At 28.4% G+C, this 18,801-nt stretch overlaps 3 protein-coding genes, 1 long non-coding RNA gene and 1 pseudogene across 4 annotated transcripts; 1 reads left to right on the forward strand and 4 right to left on the reverse strand.

Annotated features, from left to right (window-relative positions):
• Positions 1-8,364: 8,364 nt before the first annotated feature.
• LOC113381380 (PQ-loop repeat-containing protein 3-like) lies at positions 8,365-9,303 on the reverse strand (the record flags this gene model as incomplete). Its single annotated transcript, XM_026620318.1, has 4 exons — positions 8,365-8,498; positions 8,646-8,766; positions 8,840-9,062; positions 9,143-9,303. Coding segments are annotated over 4 exons (639 nt in total), but the record flags the coding sequence as incomplete, so codon positions are not given.
• A 1,111-nt stretch (positions 9,304-10,414) lies between these two features.
• Positions 10,415-11,687, reverse strand: LOC113363747. Its single transcript, XR_003365954.1, has 3 exons — positions 11,450-11,687; positions 11,273-11,371; positions 10,415-11,187 (listed from the first exon to the last, which is right to left on the reverse strand). It is a non-coding gene; the product is annotated as an uncharacterized LOC113363747 (long non-coding RNA).
• Positions 11,688-11,957: 270 nt separating this feature from the next.
• Positions 11,958-13,497, forward strand: LOC113381390. The gene is made up of 2 exons (XM_026620323.1): positions 11,958-12,133; positions 12,195-13,497. The coding sequence occupies exons 1-2, from the start codon at positions 11,958-11,960 to the stop codon at positions 13,495-13,497; spliced, it is 1,479 nt and encodes a 492-aa protein (XP_026476108.1).
• Positions 13,498-13,601: 104 nt separating this feature from the next.
• LOC113363743 (protein SCO1 homolog, mitochondrial-like) lies at positions 13,602-16,447 on the reverse strand. Its single transcript, XM_026606225.1, has 5 exons — positions 16,236-16,447; positions 15,999-16,146; positions 14,314-14,511; positions 14,034-14,242; positions 13,602-13,804 (listed from the first exon to the last, which is right to left on the reverse strand). The coding sequence occupies exons 1-5, from the start codon at positions 16,293-16,295 to the stop codon at positions 13,652-13,654; spliced, it is 768 nt and encodes a 255-aa protein (XP_026462010.1). The 5' UTR covers positions 16,296-16,447; the 3' UTR covers positions 13,602-13,651.
• A 278-nt stretch (positions 16,448-16,725) lies between these two features.
• LOC113363744 lies at positions 16,726-18,016 on the reverse strand (annotated as a pseudogene).
• Positions 18,017-18,801: the final 785 nt, after the last annotated feature.

The raw sequence follows: 18,801 nt of genomic DNA on the forward strand, positions 1-18,801 counted from the left end.
TTCTAGTATCTGAATATAGCATTTATCTATTTACTAGTGTGTATCCTTTCATAAAAATGGCAAGTACATTGCAACTGGTTCTCAAGATACTACTGTAAGATTGTTTTCAATCACTGATGCTGGAGTTCTTCGTTTAATGCATGAACCATCTGCTCCAATTTATGCTATTGCTTTTAGCACAGATGGGAAAATGCTAGCTGGTGCTGGTTAGTAGTTTTGTATGAGATTAAATTTTAGGAATATTACATGATAAAAAATTAAACTTTTAAATTTTAATTTCTTATGAAAATTCAATATTTAGGTGAGGAAGGAATAATTTATATTTGGGATTTAGCTAAAGGCAGTTGTTTATATAAATTGACCGGTCATACTGGTCCAATTAACAGCATAACATGGAGTAATGACCTAAGTTCCAATAAATTATATACTGGGAGTACACATGGAGAAGTTAAAATGTGGACAAAACAGTTAGTAAAAATTATAAATGTACTTCGTAGAAAAAATATATAGAGATTTAATTGAAATTTAATTTTCAGAAATGAGGTTTGGGATTTTCATGATCTATATGTTGAAGGAAGCTATAAAAGAATTGTAAATGTAGAACTCATATCATCACAGAGTGGTCCACACATTTTTGCCATACCATTTAATTTAAGTCAGTACTAAATATATTTTTGATAAAATTTGTATTTATATATATTCTTAAATAAAATTAAGTGTAATAAGCTATTATTAATTCTATTAAAAATTAATTCGATAATTTTATGTTTTCTCAACGTTTCAAGCCATTCTGAATCGAATGAGACCAAATTTGTGTGTGTGTTTGTGCATAAACAGATTTTTTCCATAAATCGACGTTTGCTCAAAAACGGCTGGATCGATTTCAAAAATTTAAAAGCCATTCGATGTATGTCGATAAGGACTAGCGGTAACTAACCTCCTGACGACGAACAGCCAAACCGTTTCTTTGTAAACAGCAGAAAAGTGAAAAAAATTTCGTCCATGTTTTAGCCCGCAATTCTGAATCGATTTTGAAAATTCAAAAACCGTCTTATAAAACATAGTAAAATATTACGGCCCTACGACAAATAGTTTAATGTTAAAAATTCATCGAATTTTGAGGAAATATAGTCGAAATTTGTGTCAGAAGTTGCTTTTGTGATGTGTTGAGTCAATCATTATCAATTCATTAAAATTTAAAATAATAAGCTACAATTTTAGGGCATACAAGCACGTGTCTATGCAATATAAAGATAATTCAAATGTGTCTGTGCAATATTACAGATAATTTAAATGTGTTTGAGAAAATTCTGTTGGAAATCGCAATGTTTCAATCTCAATTTCGGTTGATTAAGTCAATTCTCACACATTTGGAAAAGTTCATGAAACTTGCCTTCAGGCTAAATGCCACTCTCAACTAGTTCATTATTTAATTCCTTGATAAAAAATTGAAAATCTAGTGACATGATCTGAGAAAATTTTATTTATATTAGGATGATAGAATATCCAAAAAATAAATGAATATGATTTTTTCTAAAGTGCCATTCTAATATTTTTCAAAAAGCCATTTAAGTGCAAAATAAATTTTGATGTACACTTTTTGTAATATTAACGTATTTTAAATATTTTATTCAGATTTTTAATTTTATGTTAAATTTTAAGTAAGAATGCATGATAAATCAAGTGTACGAAATATTGCACCAAATTATAAAGGTAAGAATTGGTATATATAAATATATATAATATATAATTTAATATCATATGTATTTTAAAGACTATTTTGTTGAAAATGAAACCATGGGCAAAATGGCACAAGACTTTAGACTTTCCGGTAAATTATTGAAATCAAATAGTATTTTATTGTTCGATTACGTGATTTTCGAATTAAATGAAAAACTTAAAATTTAAGCTATCCAGGAAGAGCTGCAGCATGCGGAAAATCGATGTAATTCATTGCGCGGGCAATTGAAACATGCTTGGCAAGCGTACCAACAAGTCAATCATGAAAATGCTCAAACTAACTTCACAGAGGATGCAAAACATTTAGATTCTCGAGAAGCGGAAGCGGAAATCTTACGAAAAATCGTTGTAAAAAGTGGCATGGTTTTAAATAAGGATCTTACAATTAGTGAAAATTGTCTTTTCAATTTACAACATAAATATGATTTTTTTAAAAACCCTGTCGCTAGTAACGTTATTAAAAAGGTTCGGTTTCTTTAAATTTATACTTATCCTAGCTATCAATTTCAAAGATATAATATGTAATGTAATCTAATCTATCATACAGGCAGATACAAATAAAAGTATTCGTGTCGAAGATTGCCAATTTTTTAAATTTCGCAACTTAGGTGATTACGATATTTCTGAAGACAATGAGGCACTTCAAAGAAAGTTACCAACAATATCTGAAACTTTTGACTCATATTCGTAAGTAATTACTCTGAAATGATTTACGTACAATCAATTTTGAGATATTTATCTAATCATATATCGAAAATATAATTGTAGATCTGATGAAGTCTTATCTCAATGTTCTTTTCGTACAACCGTGTCAAAGAAACAAAAGAACTCAAATGAACTATCTTTATTATGCCCTAAATCAAATGGTAATGGCTTTTATATAACGTAATTAAATATATATAATTATATATATATATACTTATATATTATTTAGATGAAGATAGAATAAAGGAAGAAGCAGGATTTACGAGTTGTTTTGAGAGGCATTACCCAAAATGTCAGCCGGATTAATCAAATAAATGATCATATTGCAAATTCAGAAATGACACGAATCATAAAAAGACCCGGCAAGGTGGCTGGAACTCAAACGCCCGAGCTGATTGCGCATGAAATAGAGTATAAAATTAACTATTAACTTTTAGATTTCAAAATTAAAACTAAATTCTGAAAATGATTGACTACTTAAATTGATTTTTTTATACCTTCAGAGGCATAAACCATTTCCCAGAAAATCAATCTGATAAGTCTTCAAATTCTTATTCGAATGGGGATGTCTTGCCTTTGCAATCTATCAAGTTAGTACCTCGAAGTGGGGGTCCAAAAAGAAAACGTAGAAAAACTGCTATTAAAAGGAAAGATTACGATATACAAGAAGAAAACAAAAATCTTAGCGGAAACGCCATTCAGAAATCATCTCAACTGAAACAACAATATTTACAAAATTACCAATCTTCTTATACGCATCAAAATCAAACTGACAAACGAAAAATTGGACCACTCAAGAACGTGTTAGGAAACACAACAGGTTATTTACAATACTTTCTTTTAACATGTTAGATTGATACTTTTCTTAAAAAATTTCATTTTTTTTTCTTTATAGAATATTATTTATAAATGCTCTATTTGCAGATCATTCAATACATCGTTTGATGTCTGGGTCAACTAATGGTAAACTACGAAAACGTAAAGGTGTAACTAAATTAAAGGTGGCTCAAGTTGAACATTGTAGCATACAACCAAGAGAAAAATTTTCTTCCAATTTTAGTTCTATTGTCAGATCAAGGCCCAAAACCCCTTGTCTTAATAGTGATATTGGTAAGAATGAAATAATAATAGAATGTTAATAGTGGATTAATATTTGTAAAACAAAAAATACCATTCTATATAAATATTTAAATATATATATATACACCTAAGTCTGTTTTTACACGGTCTTTTTGTACACGGTTTTTAATTTTTTTACACGATTTTATTCCAATTAGCACGATTTGAAATTTTATGTACTTAAATTTTTTTTGTCAAATTTAATTTTTGCGATGTATGTTCATATCACAAAAAAGTATTTATGAAAGAAAAAAGTCTGAACCATCGATAGTATCGATAGTTTGCGAACACTAGCTTAATGATTTAAGTGAATTCCCCTTTAGCGCGTACAAACAATTTTTACTGGTCAAAGCAAATGTGAATAGCACTAATTTAGGGGAATACCCTAAAAATTCTTGTTTTTCATTAATTTTAATGGGTTTTAGAGATTAGGAACAAATCACCCATTTTTGTATAAGATCAATGTCTTTTTTTACACGTTTTTTTTTTACACGGATTCTTCTGGAACCAATCTCCGTGTAAAAACAGACTTAGGTGTATATATATATATATATATATATATATATATATAAATTACTTGTGTGTAGCTTCCGGAATGCTGGCAATGTGCGGCCAATATTGTTTGCCTTCTAAAAAGTTGGTAGAACTATACCACAATGCTGCAGCAGTTGAATCAACATCGGACACTCAAATTCAACAGGTATTTGATCCAACAAGCTTCACTCAACCAGCTTCTAAGAAGAATGTGCTTTCGAAAGCTCAGTGCTGGTATCGGACCATGCCCACTGAACGTAAGTTAGAAACTTGATTCACGATATACTTCAAAATAAATAATATCTTATTATCTTGTAACATTGCAGAATCGTCTGTAACATTAGAACCACCATCAAACAAGCAAGTGTTTCATTACATGTCTAGAACATCTCAGCAACTTTTAGAACGCCGAAAATTATTAGACAGTACGAACATTAAAATTCCAAGCCCTTCGTTACAAAGAATTTCACAAACTAGGTATTGTATATTACTGTATCATATCTGTTTGTAAGGTGAGTTTATATTTATAATTATCATTTTCAAGTCCCGTAAAAGATTTTGATTCTAATGAGATACCATGTGAAGATAATGTAATTTAGAAAAAATTACGCAAGAAGAAAAGTGGTTTCACAAATTAGACCCGACGATGGCATTATCGCTGATTTGTCAAGCCATGAAATGTTTGTTGTAAATGATAAAGCTAATTACGTCAGTAATCAACAGCAGGTATGTTTTTAATATACATTATCATTTATAAACTTTTGACGACTGAAATATGCAAATAGGCACTAAATCAAGAATCTACGAAAAACACTCCAAAAGAAGATAAAAATGCATGTTCCTCCACCAACAAGATGGAAGTTGCTGAACCGATATCATCAGAGAGAGTAACACTATTAAAATACTTTAACATATTGTATAGAATGTACAATTAAAATATTGTTCTTCTTTAACAGCAATTAATAAATAAAACCAGATCTGAATTAAGTAAGAAAAAGCAAAAATTGGAACATCATCTACCAGAAGAGCTTAGAAAAGTTCAAAGTACACCTGCCGAAATCAAACATTTTGTAAAAATGAATACAGGACCATTGAGAAACATTAATACTTTTACTAAGAATAATCAAAACAGGCACAAGAATTACCATTCACCAACTGTATCTTCTAGAATGAAAAATATGGTAAAAACTATGAATATTTACAATTTTCGAAAAATTCCATTCGTAGTGGCAAAAAGTACTACACCAAGCCATAATTTGGGACTGAATATTCAGCAAGTCCTAAGTATAATGAAAGGGCGTCAAAAAATAGGAAACATACCTCCTGTTATGGCTGCAAGCATGGGTAAATAAAAAGTTTAATTTATGGTCATTTAATTCAATTTACGATTGAATTACTTTAAATTTTCAATTTGTGTCCTCAGGGATAAATGGTGATGTTCCATTGGAAAGTTTTGGCAAAATGACGGTTTGTCCCAGATCTAAATCTGCAACATGTCCTTTAATGGGATCAGAAAATGATAGTACTACAAATGAAGTATGTGATAGTACAATATACTGTGACATGTTTTAATTGTTTATTCAAAATAGTTTCTATGATAAAAGTTAATTTGTTAAATCATAGAGTTTAGATGGAGACCTATGGGACAAAATAAGTTTTAAGAATTCCAGCAGCAGTACGCAATGTACTTGTTATCCAGAAAGTTCAATGAATTATCAAGAAGTACTTCAAGAATTCATGCAAGAAGACAATAAAGATACGTTGAATATTCATGAACAAAGTGATTCCGACGAAGATTACGAGCAAACGTTAGTAAATTTTGTTAAAGATAAAAAAAAAGTTAGAGATAAAATTCTTATTTTTTCAATAGACCAACTAATTCAAGACCTACTTCTTCCGTCACTCAAACGTCACTGCTTTCAAAACAGGATACAGAAATGGCAAACAAATTAAGAGAGGCATCGAGGAGCTTTACAAAGAATTCAATGATTTGAACGAGTGGGTAGCGGGTAACTGATATCGTATGGTATACAGTGTAAAACTGAATTACTAGCACGGTTGTTAATAGAGATAAATGTTTTCAAATATTTTTCAAGAATAACTAATAATATAATTGAATTAAATTCTGAAGATACTTTGATATAATATAGCATTTATTAGAGTGCATTTGAATTGTTTTTAAAATTTGCCGTAGGGCAAGTGATAGTAATCGCAAAAAAATCGAAAATAATTTTTTTTTATATAGCTTTACGTTTCAGAGGTTTCTGAACATTTTGGCATAACTTAGATAAAATGGATGTACGTGTGTGTATGTGTGTATGTGTGTTGCGGATACAAATTTTCGTCGACGATTCCGGTTCAACCGATTTCAATTATTCAACAAACATTCGATTACTATTAATAAGGAGACGTGCTGATTAGTTTTTGGCATAGGCAAGTGCCAAAAGGTAACTCAGTTTTTAAGAGAACGGAGCGTCTGATTTCAATAGTTCAAAAAACATTTTACTTCTATTGACTAGATGAACTGATTAAATTTTTTAGAAGGCAGGTCTAGCGGTTTCGGAGATCTGTTAAAAAAAGTAAAAAAAAATGTCATTTTGAGGTCAAAAATTATAATTAGATAGATGCACATCAAATTATCAGATATTTTATGGAGATTTATGGAGAGAATAATGTGTAAAAATTTTGTTTACATTTCTATGGTTTCCGCAACATCGTTTGTCCTTAGACGGCGATGCGGCGCTTACACGCTTCGATTTTGCATATTTATGCAGCTAAAGCAGTGCAATTGCTTTGAAAAAAAGTCCAAAATTTCCAAAATATTTCAAACTAAAAAAAAGTAATTTTTTTTTTCAAAAATTTAAAATCTCTCAAAAATCTATTTTTTTCAAAATTTAAAACATATTTAATCTTTTGTTAAAAATTTAATTTTTGGTACGGGAAGTTCCAGCAATTTGCCTCAAGGCACGATGCCATACACGACAAGTTTTAAAATATAATTGAAACAATAAATCCAAAATAATTTCATTATATAAAAACTCTGACTTCGTACTCTTTTTTTTTAAGGCAAAAAACCAAATTAGAACATGACATTAAAACCGGGGCAGTGGATCCAAAAACTGTACATGGAAAACTTAAAGCTTTGCGGGAGGCTTATGCAGCAAAGGAACAAAAAATTGGATTAGTGCTTTCTCTTCAACACAGGGTTACATCACTCAGAGATATCAGAAATGCTCTTTGTGAAGGACGAATTATGCATCGCTTAAAAAAATCTACTGGTAATGATAGGATAAACTTGAATTAACATTGTATTGATCATAAAAACTATTGATTCGATTATTTTTTTTAGACTGAGATACTTTTCTATTCAGAGAATGGTTATTAATTTATTAATTGTTGTGCTTAAATTTCTTTCAGGCACTGCTTCTATGCGTTTGACAAAGCTTCTTCGTGGAATACAGCAATTTCAAGTCAGACTATTAAAATCGAAGTGAAGAAAATATTTATTTTTTTAATAGCTAAAAATGCTGAATAAAATAAAATAAATTTAATTTCTAAATATTATATTTTTGATCTAAGTGTTTATATTATCTGAAATATGACATTTGAATCAGTTTTTAAAATAAGAATTCTAAAATTGACATAGTACTTTCACATATTTTATCACAATTTTGATCAAAATACTCTTCGAATCTTTTTAAGATTTATATGCTAGGAGTATTATAATTAAGATTAACAATTAACGAATACAAATTTCTTATTTACTCTTTGGTAATCATCATCAATTAAAATTACAAATGTTATACTTGTACATAATTATTTAAATGTTCTGAATGTTGAAACTAAAAGCCTATTTAGCTATACTCTTGTAGGAGCCAAACAATAATAATGGATTCATTTTAGTTCATTTAATAATACAGATCCAAAAAAAAAGAGCATGGAGGTATAAGTCAAGCCGTAATTAAAATCTTAATAATATAACAAGCGTCTGTAATAACAATGCATTTTTATTTTGTAATGATAGCTTGAAAAAATGTTTATTGTGCTAAGTAAAGATAAGGAAAAATAAATAATATTCATTATTTAATATCATAAAGTTCAGATAAATTGATATAACCTTTCATATTTTTGTCACAACAATTGCATATCACATTGAGATCTACAGAAGAACCGTATATTCGTTTATCAATAAAGTTCTAAAATTGTTAATGTAATTAGTAAAGTAATTAAAGAGCTCAACACATTTTTTATTCTTAAATAAAAGGCCTAAGCAAGTTTTTCATTTGCTTTCTTATAAAATAAAGCAGCAAACATTACTGAAGTGCTTAGTACTGTAGAAATTATAAAATTTCCCAATAGTGTAAAATCCGCTGAATCCATATAAATAGTGTAAATACGAGCTGAAAATTTATATTTGATAATTATGTTAACAATACAAATGCAAATAACATAAGATTGACTCGGGAAATTTATTTATATCATCTGACTGTATTGTCCCTATCTGCAATTTCACTATAGTAATAAAATATATAAAAATATGTACTTACTCAAATTTGTAAATGCAGATATGAACCAAGTCAAAACACTGACCGATTCAGAATCTTTTGTACGGAGTATTTCAAAGAGTTGCACAATCTTACTGGATGCTCCAATAGGTGTACACATTGGCTTAAAAGAAAAGTGATTTCATAAATGCTGTTTCTTTATAATGAATTGAAAGTATTAAGCAATGAACACTTACCACCAATATACCAAGTACTGTTCTTGGAAGCATGTCGAAAGCTAAAACTGATGCCAATATCAAGTACCCCACAACAAAAATCAATGTATTTTTGCTGATGAGATTGTTATATAACAAAACAAGGTATATTAATATTAATTGCTGTATTAAAATTATTGGGTATTCCAGATATGATAAAAGAGCATATCTATTCACAAAATTGTACGAAAACATAATTGTGTAGCTGAAAATAAAACATAAAGTATATTCAGAGATATCAACATCATCCTCATATTATTTTTTTATCAACTTTGTAGTACCTACCTGGATAATTCTAACATAAGTCCATATAAATTTATGCCTCTAGCAGATTTTTTTTCATGCAGTGTTTTAATTTGAGGTACTTTAAGAATAAAGCATATTGCTATGGTAATAAAACTTAAAATATCAGATATGATATACGCAAAACTTTTTTCAAACATTTTTAAATATTTTCACGACCAAACTGATTTTTTTACAAGGTACTGGGTATTGCTATTAATAAATTTCTTTCGTAATAACCTGCAAGATGCTACAGAAATTTGATTCAAAAAATTTAACACTATTGATTTACTAGGGATCCAGAAACTGACGATTACAAATTCATGTAGTCAATTCTAAAGTTAAAATTAAAATGGAACGATAAATTGTAGACGTCAATTTCAATTTTGACATTTTTCAGTAACGTCAATTTGTGTCATTAGAATATTGTGATGACAGCTCAAAGCACCTAGTGACAGTTTCTTGAACTAATCGATAAATTATGTTTTTATAAAATCTGTTGATTGTCAAAACCATAGATAAAAGAAGAGTATATAGATCGCTCTCTCGGGCCATATTTCGTTGCCACATTCCTGTGTTAGTTGAAGCCCCGCGCTACAGATGGCACTAGTCGCCTGAACGGGTGCGTATAAAAAATACTATAGAAATGAACCAAAATTATATGGACCGTTTTAATTCAAAATTTAAAAAAAGAAAAATTGAAAAAAAAAAAAATTTTGAAGCATTTATTTTTCACAAAAACATTCTACATTATATCTACATAGTTCTCTTTATAAACAAAGCACACATAGCATAAAAATGTACATAAATATACACATTATCCACAATGTATATATATATATAACATTATATATGATTATAATAGATGGTAGTAAGCTGTAAAAACTATGTGCGAAAAGCATAAAAATGTACTTAAATGTACACCCTATCCACAATGTATATATATATATACAAATATATATATATATTATATACATATATATATATATATATATATATATATATATATATATATATATATATATATATATATATATATATATATATATATATATATATATATACATATATATATATATATATATATATGTGTGTGTGTAATATCATTTTAGCATATCAGCCTTTCAAGCTGAGCACAAAAAGAATAGAAATGTACATGAATGTATATATTATTTATATATATACATATACATATATAACCACAATTCTTTGATTGATATTGATTCAGATCAATATATAACCAATATATATATATATATATATATATATATATATATATATATTTACATATATATTTATTTTGATTAACATTAAGTTACATAATATCTATGATGTACAGTCTCTATTTGGGAATCTTTTCTGCGCTATTGTTAATGTGCATTCAAATGTTTGTTCAAAATGTCATTATTATCATTGTCTTAAAGAAAAACAACAATCATTGATATTATTATAACAGTACTTAATAGTTTTCTTATAGCATCTACAATAAGACATTTTAGAGTAAAGCTATTGACATCTCTTTCAGAATAGTCAAATGCAATAAGCAAGTGCACATTAAGGGTGTTTTATCCCTTTGCTTTTTAGAATTTTATCATTAATCATGATTATACTTTGCCTGTCATTTGACAGTTCCTGAAAATCTATACAATGTGATTCCCTTTATCATCATTAAACAACACAGATAATAATATTTCTTGTAATATCAAAATGAAATTATTAATACTTAAAAACTTTTCCTGTGACATAGCCAAACCTAAATTAACCTTTGCACTAGCTAGAATTTCACCATTAATTGAGAATTTCCTTTCACTTACGATTATATCATTAGTGTTTTTAGTATGTTCTCCAAACTGACTTAATATATAATTACGAGTCGTACTGTTCAATATTAGTGGGAGATCAGCAAAGATTTCAGCACATTTCAGACTTCATTCTTATTGTTTTTTCCTGTGTATTCATTCATCTCATATCAATACTTGTACACTTGTGAATGTGTTTAGTAAACCGTCTAAACATTTTACATTTGAACGTATTTTCCTTTTATACTGCTGAAAAAATCGATGTAGAATTATTAGTTATGATCCTACATTATTAGAACAAGATTAATTTATATTTAGTTATTTAATAACATACCTTTCAGAGAGCTGACAGGAATTCTCTCTGTCTATTTATAACCTTAAAATTTCTAGTATTGATATAGTTAAATGTCTCAATTATTTCTGAATTATTAAACTGTAATGAAAAATCATATCAGAATAGTACAATCAAATGAAAGTAATTCGAAGTATGCATATTAATAAAAGTACTCACTTAGATTGAAAGCCGGCAAATATTATTACTTATTTTACTTTTACTTCGTCGTTTCTCGCTGGAACTACATAATACATGCATTTTTCTTGGTATTTCTTCTTCGTTAAACAATGCACTTCGACAGCTTATTTGTTTTTTACTCTAACAAGCATTTATTATATTGTCTAGGTTATCTCTCCATGAAAAATTTATTACAATGGACGCCATGTTTAATTTAAGTATCTGTCATATGTCAAATTCGATTTCAAAGTGAAAAAAAAAAAAAAAAAAAAAAAAACAAGCGCGACCGGCGGCAGGGGCTCTAACTAAACTCGGGTTACAGACGTTTGTTCCGAGATTACCGGCCATGGTCAAAACGAAAATATTGATATAAATGAAGGACAAATGTCAAACTCAACATAATTTTTGCACAAACATAAAATATTTGATATGTTTGTAGTATAAACTGTGTGAAATAGATTCATAATAATTATTTAATCCACAAGGAAACGTATATTATGCATGTGAAATGCCAATTCGTAAGAAAATAGAAAACTTACGTCAAATCGCTTTTGATCATACTTTTAATTTAATAAATCAAACCTGCCAAAATATTTGTAAGAAATATGAATCCTATGATGATGCAACATGCGCAAAGGAAGTTTTGGAACTTAATCAGTTTTTATTTGCCAATTTATGTTCTATGTAAGGCGTCCACAATTATATTTGTTTTAATACTTATCATTCTTATTTATTGTTTTTCCAGATTTTTAGATGACATGCTACAGAAAAGGGATAAATGCTTGAATATAAAAGATCCAAGAATATTAATTGCTACTTTAACAAACCCTTTGACAAGATGTTTTAAAATGGAAACACCGAGAGATGCGTACATACCAAAACAATTTTGGATATCCTTAATTCACTCATTAAATAATTTAGTTAGTTTAGATATGGCATTGATATGTAATGATAAATTACTGAGCGTTGTAGGGAATTCATGTCCTAAGCTAGAATATATTAATGCAACTTCTAGTTATAAAAGAATTCAATCAGATTTCAATGCATTGCTGCTATCAAGGAATGTAAGTGACAAAGGTTTGCATTGTTTGTTAAGCTGCCAGCAACTACGCAAAATTGTCATAGATGAACCAAGAGGAAAATTTACTCATGGAATTACTTACAAAGGAATTGAAGAACTCATTACAAAACTTAAATTTCTAGAAGAAATAAATTTCACTGATATTGCTGCGATAATAAATAAACCTTATCTAAAAGGAGTAACATTAAAACTTAAAAATATAACTCAATTCAAAATTTCAGTCCAAAAAATAAAGATATTTGAAAAGACATGTCCAAATCTAAAATGCTTAATCTTAACAAATTTTAGTGCTGATGAGAATGAATCTTATGCTGCTTTAGACTACATGGCGGAGTCAGTAATACATTTAGAAAGTATAAAGTTATCATATTTTGGTTATAATTCAGCAGTTCAAAAATATTTTCAAATGAAAGGATCATTTCTTACTTCTATAATCTTCATTGGTGATGCAGAAAGATCAATAGCAGCTGAAGACATACACCACATAGGAAAATATTGTCCTAATCTAATGCGATTACATATAGAAAAAATAGCTTTTTTTGATAACGGTTTAACTGAAAGTGTTTATGATAAAAATATGTTTAAGTTTATAAAAACTTTACATTTGTCCGGTCTCAGATGGGATGTTGAACATATTTTACCATTATGTCTTTCTAATACTATCTACATAGAAAAAATATCACTCATAATCAATGATGAGAATTATAATGATCATAATCCTTATCGTGTTGAAAATGTTCTTGCAAAAATCTTTAACAAAAATACTGCCGCTCTGAAATCACTAGAATCACTATATTTATACAATCCTATAGCAGTGACTGTAGAATTTATAACTTTTTTACTTGCAAAATGTGATAATTTACAAGCATTGAATGTTTGGTGTGAGGATCATGAAAAATGTTCAACATTACAAAAGACTTTAATTTCTGATAATTTTGATATAAATTTCCAATATGATTTAGAATAAATCAAAAACAGATACTTATATGCTATGCATATCATATTTATTATATATTTAACAATTTGAATTATATGTTCAATTCAATATAAAGTTTAAATTAGAATCTGTTTTTTAATATTCTTTCATAATTAATTAATGTACTGAATAGTTTGCGCACCTTTTAAGAAAACCAGCCTGGCTTATTTATTTGATTGTACTTTGCGATATTTACTAATATGGAATTAGTTACTTCTTCTGCAGTTTTATTTTGCCCATAATAATCTACAAATTCACCATCAGGATTCACTAAGTACTGAATAATAGTGTGATCCACCTAGAAGATATTACTCATATTATTTATTTATTCAATAACTTATACCAATAAAAGAATCAAATTAATGTAAATTGAATATCACTAACTCATTAGCTGTTCAGATTTTGCCTTATAAAATGTTATCAATGAAAGTAAATTGGAAATAGCAGGTATTTCACAAAAATAACAGAAATATTTCAATTATGAAACTATAAAATAATCTTAAAACTTATTAGAAAAGAATATTTACAATATAATCTTGATCAACATCTTTTGGTCCCAAACTGCTGTATACTCTATAAGCTTTGCAAGCTTTACTTATTTGTTCTGGACTTCCTGTTAATCCAATCAAACGATCAGAAAATTCTTTAACATACTTTCCTACAATTTCAGGTGAATCTCTATCAGGATCCACAGTTATAAATAAAGGTGTAATTTTAGGTGCATCTTTGTGTTCATCTAAGAAGAAACAATATATTACAAATGTTTTGAGATACTTCATCCTAAAGAAAATATTCATTAATAAGCACCTAAATTTTTAACAACTTTAGTCATTTTTTCTAATTCGTCTGGGCAAATATCTGGACAATGTGTGAATCCAAAGTAAATCATAAGCCATTGTCCTAAAAATTCTGTACTCTTTCTTAATTTTCCATCAGAATCCACTAACTCAAAAGATCCACCAATAGCAGCTTTACCAAGTTGGCGTTTTCTCTCTCGCAATATAGCTAAAAGTACATATTAATGCATTGATTTATTTATGAAAGTTAATTCATATTGAATTAAAATACAAACAATTGTATATCGCGATATTATTTTAACAAAATGAAATTTTAAATAAATGACAGTGGAACCATCAATTTCATATTAAAAAAAAAAAAACAAAAGTCTAAAAATATTCTGTTATATTGGACCAAAATACAAAATTTTATCACTGGTTTTCAAGTTAAAGAAAGCATGTCAGCTTTGTCTGAATTAGATGAATTTTTTGCCAGAAAAGATAGACGTCGCAATAAAAAATGTAATGCTATGCTTTCGACACCTGAAGATGTAGCAAGAAAATTAGGTAATAACATTCATACAAAGAAGAAAACAGGTACTTTTTCCAGTAAATTCAAAATAATTGTTAGCAACTACTTCTTCATTGTTAAAATACACTAATTTCTATGCATATGTTGCAATGACAATAATTTTAAGCAGTAATTTTATTCAATAAGAGCCAAGTATATGAAAATTCAACTCTCTTTTAATGTAAGTATTAAATAATATTCACCTAAAATGTAAGAAGTAATACACTCTGAATGAATGTATGGCTGATTTAAGTGCATAAATAGTTAAAGAATGAAAATATGTTGTTGATAAATCCCATATTACAGATGAAGAAGCTGAACGAAATGAACAAAAATTGAGAAAAGAGCAAATGAGTTCGATTTGCATTCCACAAACAAATATTGAGCAAGAATGCATTGAAATAGAAGCAGTAGAAAAAGGTGAATGGGCAGAATTTGGTGAAAATAAAAAGGACTATACTGGTCTTAAAATAGGTTTGTTGTGTTTAACTTATAATTAAATAAATTTACAAAATAGAAAGCCAAATAACTTTTAGGAAACCTCACATTTGATACAGAACAAATGCAGCCCGATTCTGATAAATCAGCCAATTCTGTAGAGAATAATTCTAACGAAGGAGAGGTAACTACTAGTGTCTGGAAAAAACTGGCAAAAAAAGAACCACCCAAGGAACAAATCCCGGTTCAGAAAGCAGAACCAGAAAAAGTGAAGGGATATAGACCACCACATCTAAGAGTAAAAATGAAACAGACAGCTCATGCCAAAAGTAAAACAGAAAGAGTCAGTCGAACTGCTCCTGACATCAATAATGAACAATTCTTTCCCACTTTAGCTAGTAACAGGTATTTTTATATTGTCAATCATTGGTAAATTATTATTATGTATAACATGGATTGAAATCCCGTAATGGCTTAAAGATTTCAAATTGTTATTACATATTAATAATAAATTATTAATTGTGGGTGTTGTATTCTGTAATATATATAATGATTTTTTTGCAGATAATCAGAAGCTACATATAAATCTAAATATTCAATATTTATATAAAAATTTAATTTGTAAAACTTATTTATGTATAAAAATGATGTTTCAAATTTTGTATTATAACTTATAGATTGCATATTTTTATTATATAACTTTATACCCATTTGTTTTTCGTTTTTCACATACAACATGAACCCTAGGAGCCCTCCACCGATGCCGGCAGTGATTCCCAAAGATTTCCATGTAATAGGACCTTTGTTTTTTCCCGGCTGAGTAGCTGTCGTGGAGCTGTATCTTAATCTTGTATTCTATTATTTTTGGAAAAAAAATTAGCAAATTGAAATCAAATTAATGATTTCATTATTTGATTTGAAATTATTATAGGTTAGAAACTTACAAAAACATTGTCCACTGTTTTATTCGCACGACGAATGTACCTCCACAGTATTTTAGACATTATGAACTGAATTTCTAAATAAATTGCAAAATTGTTTAAAGTAGAAAGAAAATTATGTGATTATGCTCTTGTACTTTGCGCATAGACAAAATAGATTGTGGTTAAATGTCACATTTGGGTTTACAGTGGTTTCCAATATTCGTTTTCTTCTAACTGACAAATAATCAATCTAGTATCGCAGAGTTAACTAAAGATGTTTTTATATAATATAATTTCACCAATAAAATTATTAATTAATTAATATTTTCAATAATGAAATTAATAAAGAGCATTTTAAGGCACTACAAAATTTAATACCATTATATTATAACAAAATAGGAAGTTTTTAATTTATTCTGCATTTAAATAATAAAAAAAAATCAATTCAGACTTCAAATTAAATATATTGCAAATTTATTTCATTCATAGCTAAAAATACAATTTTATTTGACTAGGCTCACAAAAATATTTAGCTGAAGCACATTTTAGAACATATTCTCAAATATTTTAAATAAATACCTTATTTCATATCGGCATCTAATTGAAAATCAAATATAAGCACAATGATAATTCAAAAATTAAGCATAATACAATTTCCAATGTATTAAACATTTTGATAAAGATTAATTAATTAATCTACTGAGGAGTCGGAGTTAAAGCAACCACTGTAAAACGTAGCTCATCAGGATCACGAGCCATGAAACCTTGGCACACTTTGGCAGCATCCTGCAAGTTATTTTAAATTAATAAATTATTCATATACCTATTATGTGTTAAAATACACATACTTCTAAGAATGTATTGGGTGTAGTAGTCCCATGATTTATAGGAAAAGATTTTCTTCCATCTGAAAAATATTTAGAACTGTTGATTATGTATTGCTTATTAGAGCTTAAACTTAAAATCAAAATATTAACCTAATTCATAAAGGTGACCATCTTTATGCACAAGAGCGACAAAATGATGATTTACAGGCTCATCTAAGCCTGGCGCATTGGTTTGACCTTCCATGGCTAATTCTTTATGAGCATTCATTATACCTTCACAAGTCTCTAAACCATTTCCACGACTTTGTGCATCAGCACTTTCAGAATCCTCTAAGAACTGTTTAAGAACGCCATCACCTAGTTGTATTCTGTAAGTTGTAATTATGTATTAATTTAAAATCTATTCAAGTCTACCATAAAAATCGGTTATCTTTCATCGGTTATCTATCTGTTCACAAACTATGTATATATTTGGAAATGTATATAAGAAAAAACATCTTACTGATCAGTATTGTTAGCAACACTGTGTACAAGAGCAATTGTTCCACAAGCATTATGTACAGTTTGCTTCATGTAGAAGAGATTTTAGAAATTTCTTGCGGAGAAGCAGTCAAGCATCATTTGCATCTTTGCTGATGTTCCTCATACTAAAATGTCACGCAATTTAAACTGCATTAATATGATGTTCTTCAACAATATAATATCAATAAATATGTATATGCAAAAGAACCAAACCTTTGCGGAACAGGGAAACAACAAAAATTAAAGCTAAAACTGGACGTGGAACCCATGCTAGCATATCTGGCTCTAGAGCGTAAATGTCGACGATCGACCATTTATTTGGAACACCCAGCTTATGAAGATACTTGGTCATTACCTAAAATTAAATGTGTGTAATATTAAGTATTCAACCAGCGATGAACTTTTGTGCAATATACTTCAGGATTAGATTCGAGAGGTATCCAGGTAGTCATGTTTAACCAGATATATAAATATACAACTAGTATTTAAATAATAACAAACACTACGACCGGTTTCAAAAACAAAACACTGTATGGAATCCTATGAGAAAGTGAGAGTGACATGCAAAACTCAAATGACTCAAATAGATACTACTGCTGCCATCTATTCACATACTAACCGACTCGATATATTTTTTGTTTATTGGTAGTGTGCATCTGTCAAAGTCAGTGAGGATACGGTTGAGTATGAGAATTTAAAAAATATAAATAGTAATTGTTAGATTGGATTAGATAACTATTTATCTTAAAGGTCGAATCAAATTAAATTCAACTTTTTTCAATCATATCTTCAGCACATTGCATTTATAATATTCAATTTATAATATATTAAACAGAGAGAATTTTTATCCTCACTGTTTTGGTCATGTTAAAAACAATAAATACATAAAATAATCTACTGTCATAATGTATTTTATACAAATTTCTCATATAAAGCATTAAACCATTTTGTATTATGTGTTAGCAGCATGACTGCAAACTCAACATCATCTTCTTGTAATAAAGAATTATATAGAGCATATAATTTTTTAATATTATAAGTGTATTCCCATTTGCATTTGCTGAATAACTTTTTGATATCGTTCTGGATATAATGCTATATATTCCACTAGAGAGATATTTTTCATTATTTGTTCAACATATTTTGAATTATCATATGAAGAATATGTGAATATTCAGTTTCCCTAAATAATGTGTGAAACATCTTAGCGCACATTTGAAAGCAAACTTTAGATTGTA

This window comes from Ctenocephalides felis, unplaced genomic scaffold (genome assembly GCF_003426905.1).
Source record: "Ctenocephalides felis isolate EL2017-DRISC unplaced genomic scaffold, ASM342690v1 CF-g0.4_SCAFFOLD_00845, whole genome shotgun sequence".
Classification (NCBI taxonomy): Eukaryota; Metazoa; Arthropoda; class Insecta; order Siphonaptera; family Pulicidae; genus Ctenocephalides; species Ctenocephalides felis.

What these genes read in the sequence shown, in the direction of transcription:
- LOC113381390 (XM_026620323.1), top strand. Translation starts at nt 11,958, where the DNA reads ATGCCAATTCGTAAGAAAATAGAAAACTTACGTCAAATCGCTTTTGAT. An exon ending in TTTGCCAATTTATGTTCTAT is followed by an intron (nt 12,134 to 12,194) that starts GTAAGGCGTCCA and finishes TTGTTTTTCCAG; the next exon opens with ATTTTTAGATGACATGCTAC.
- LOC113363743 (XM_026606225.1), bottom strand. Translation starts at nt 16,295, where the DNA reads ATGTCTAAAATACTGTGGAGGTACATTCGTCGTGCGAATAAAACAGTG. An exon ending in GAAAAACGAAAAACAAATGG is followed by an intron (nt 14,512 to 15,998) that starts GTATAAAGTTAT and finishes ATGTACTTTTAG; the next exon opens with CTATATTGCGAGAGAGAAAA. An exon ending in TAAAGTTGTTAAAAATTTAG is followed by an intron (nt 14,243 to 14,313) that starts GTGCTTATTAAT and finishes GTTTCTTCTTAG; the next exon opens with ATGAACACAAAGATGCACCT.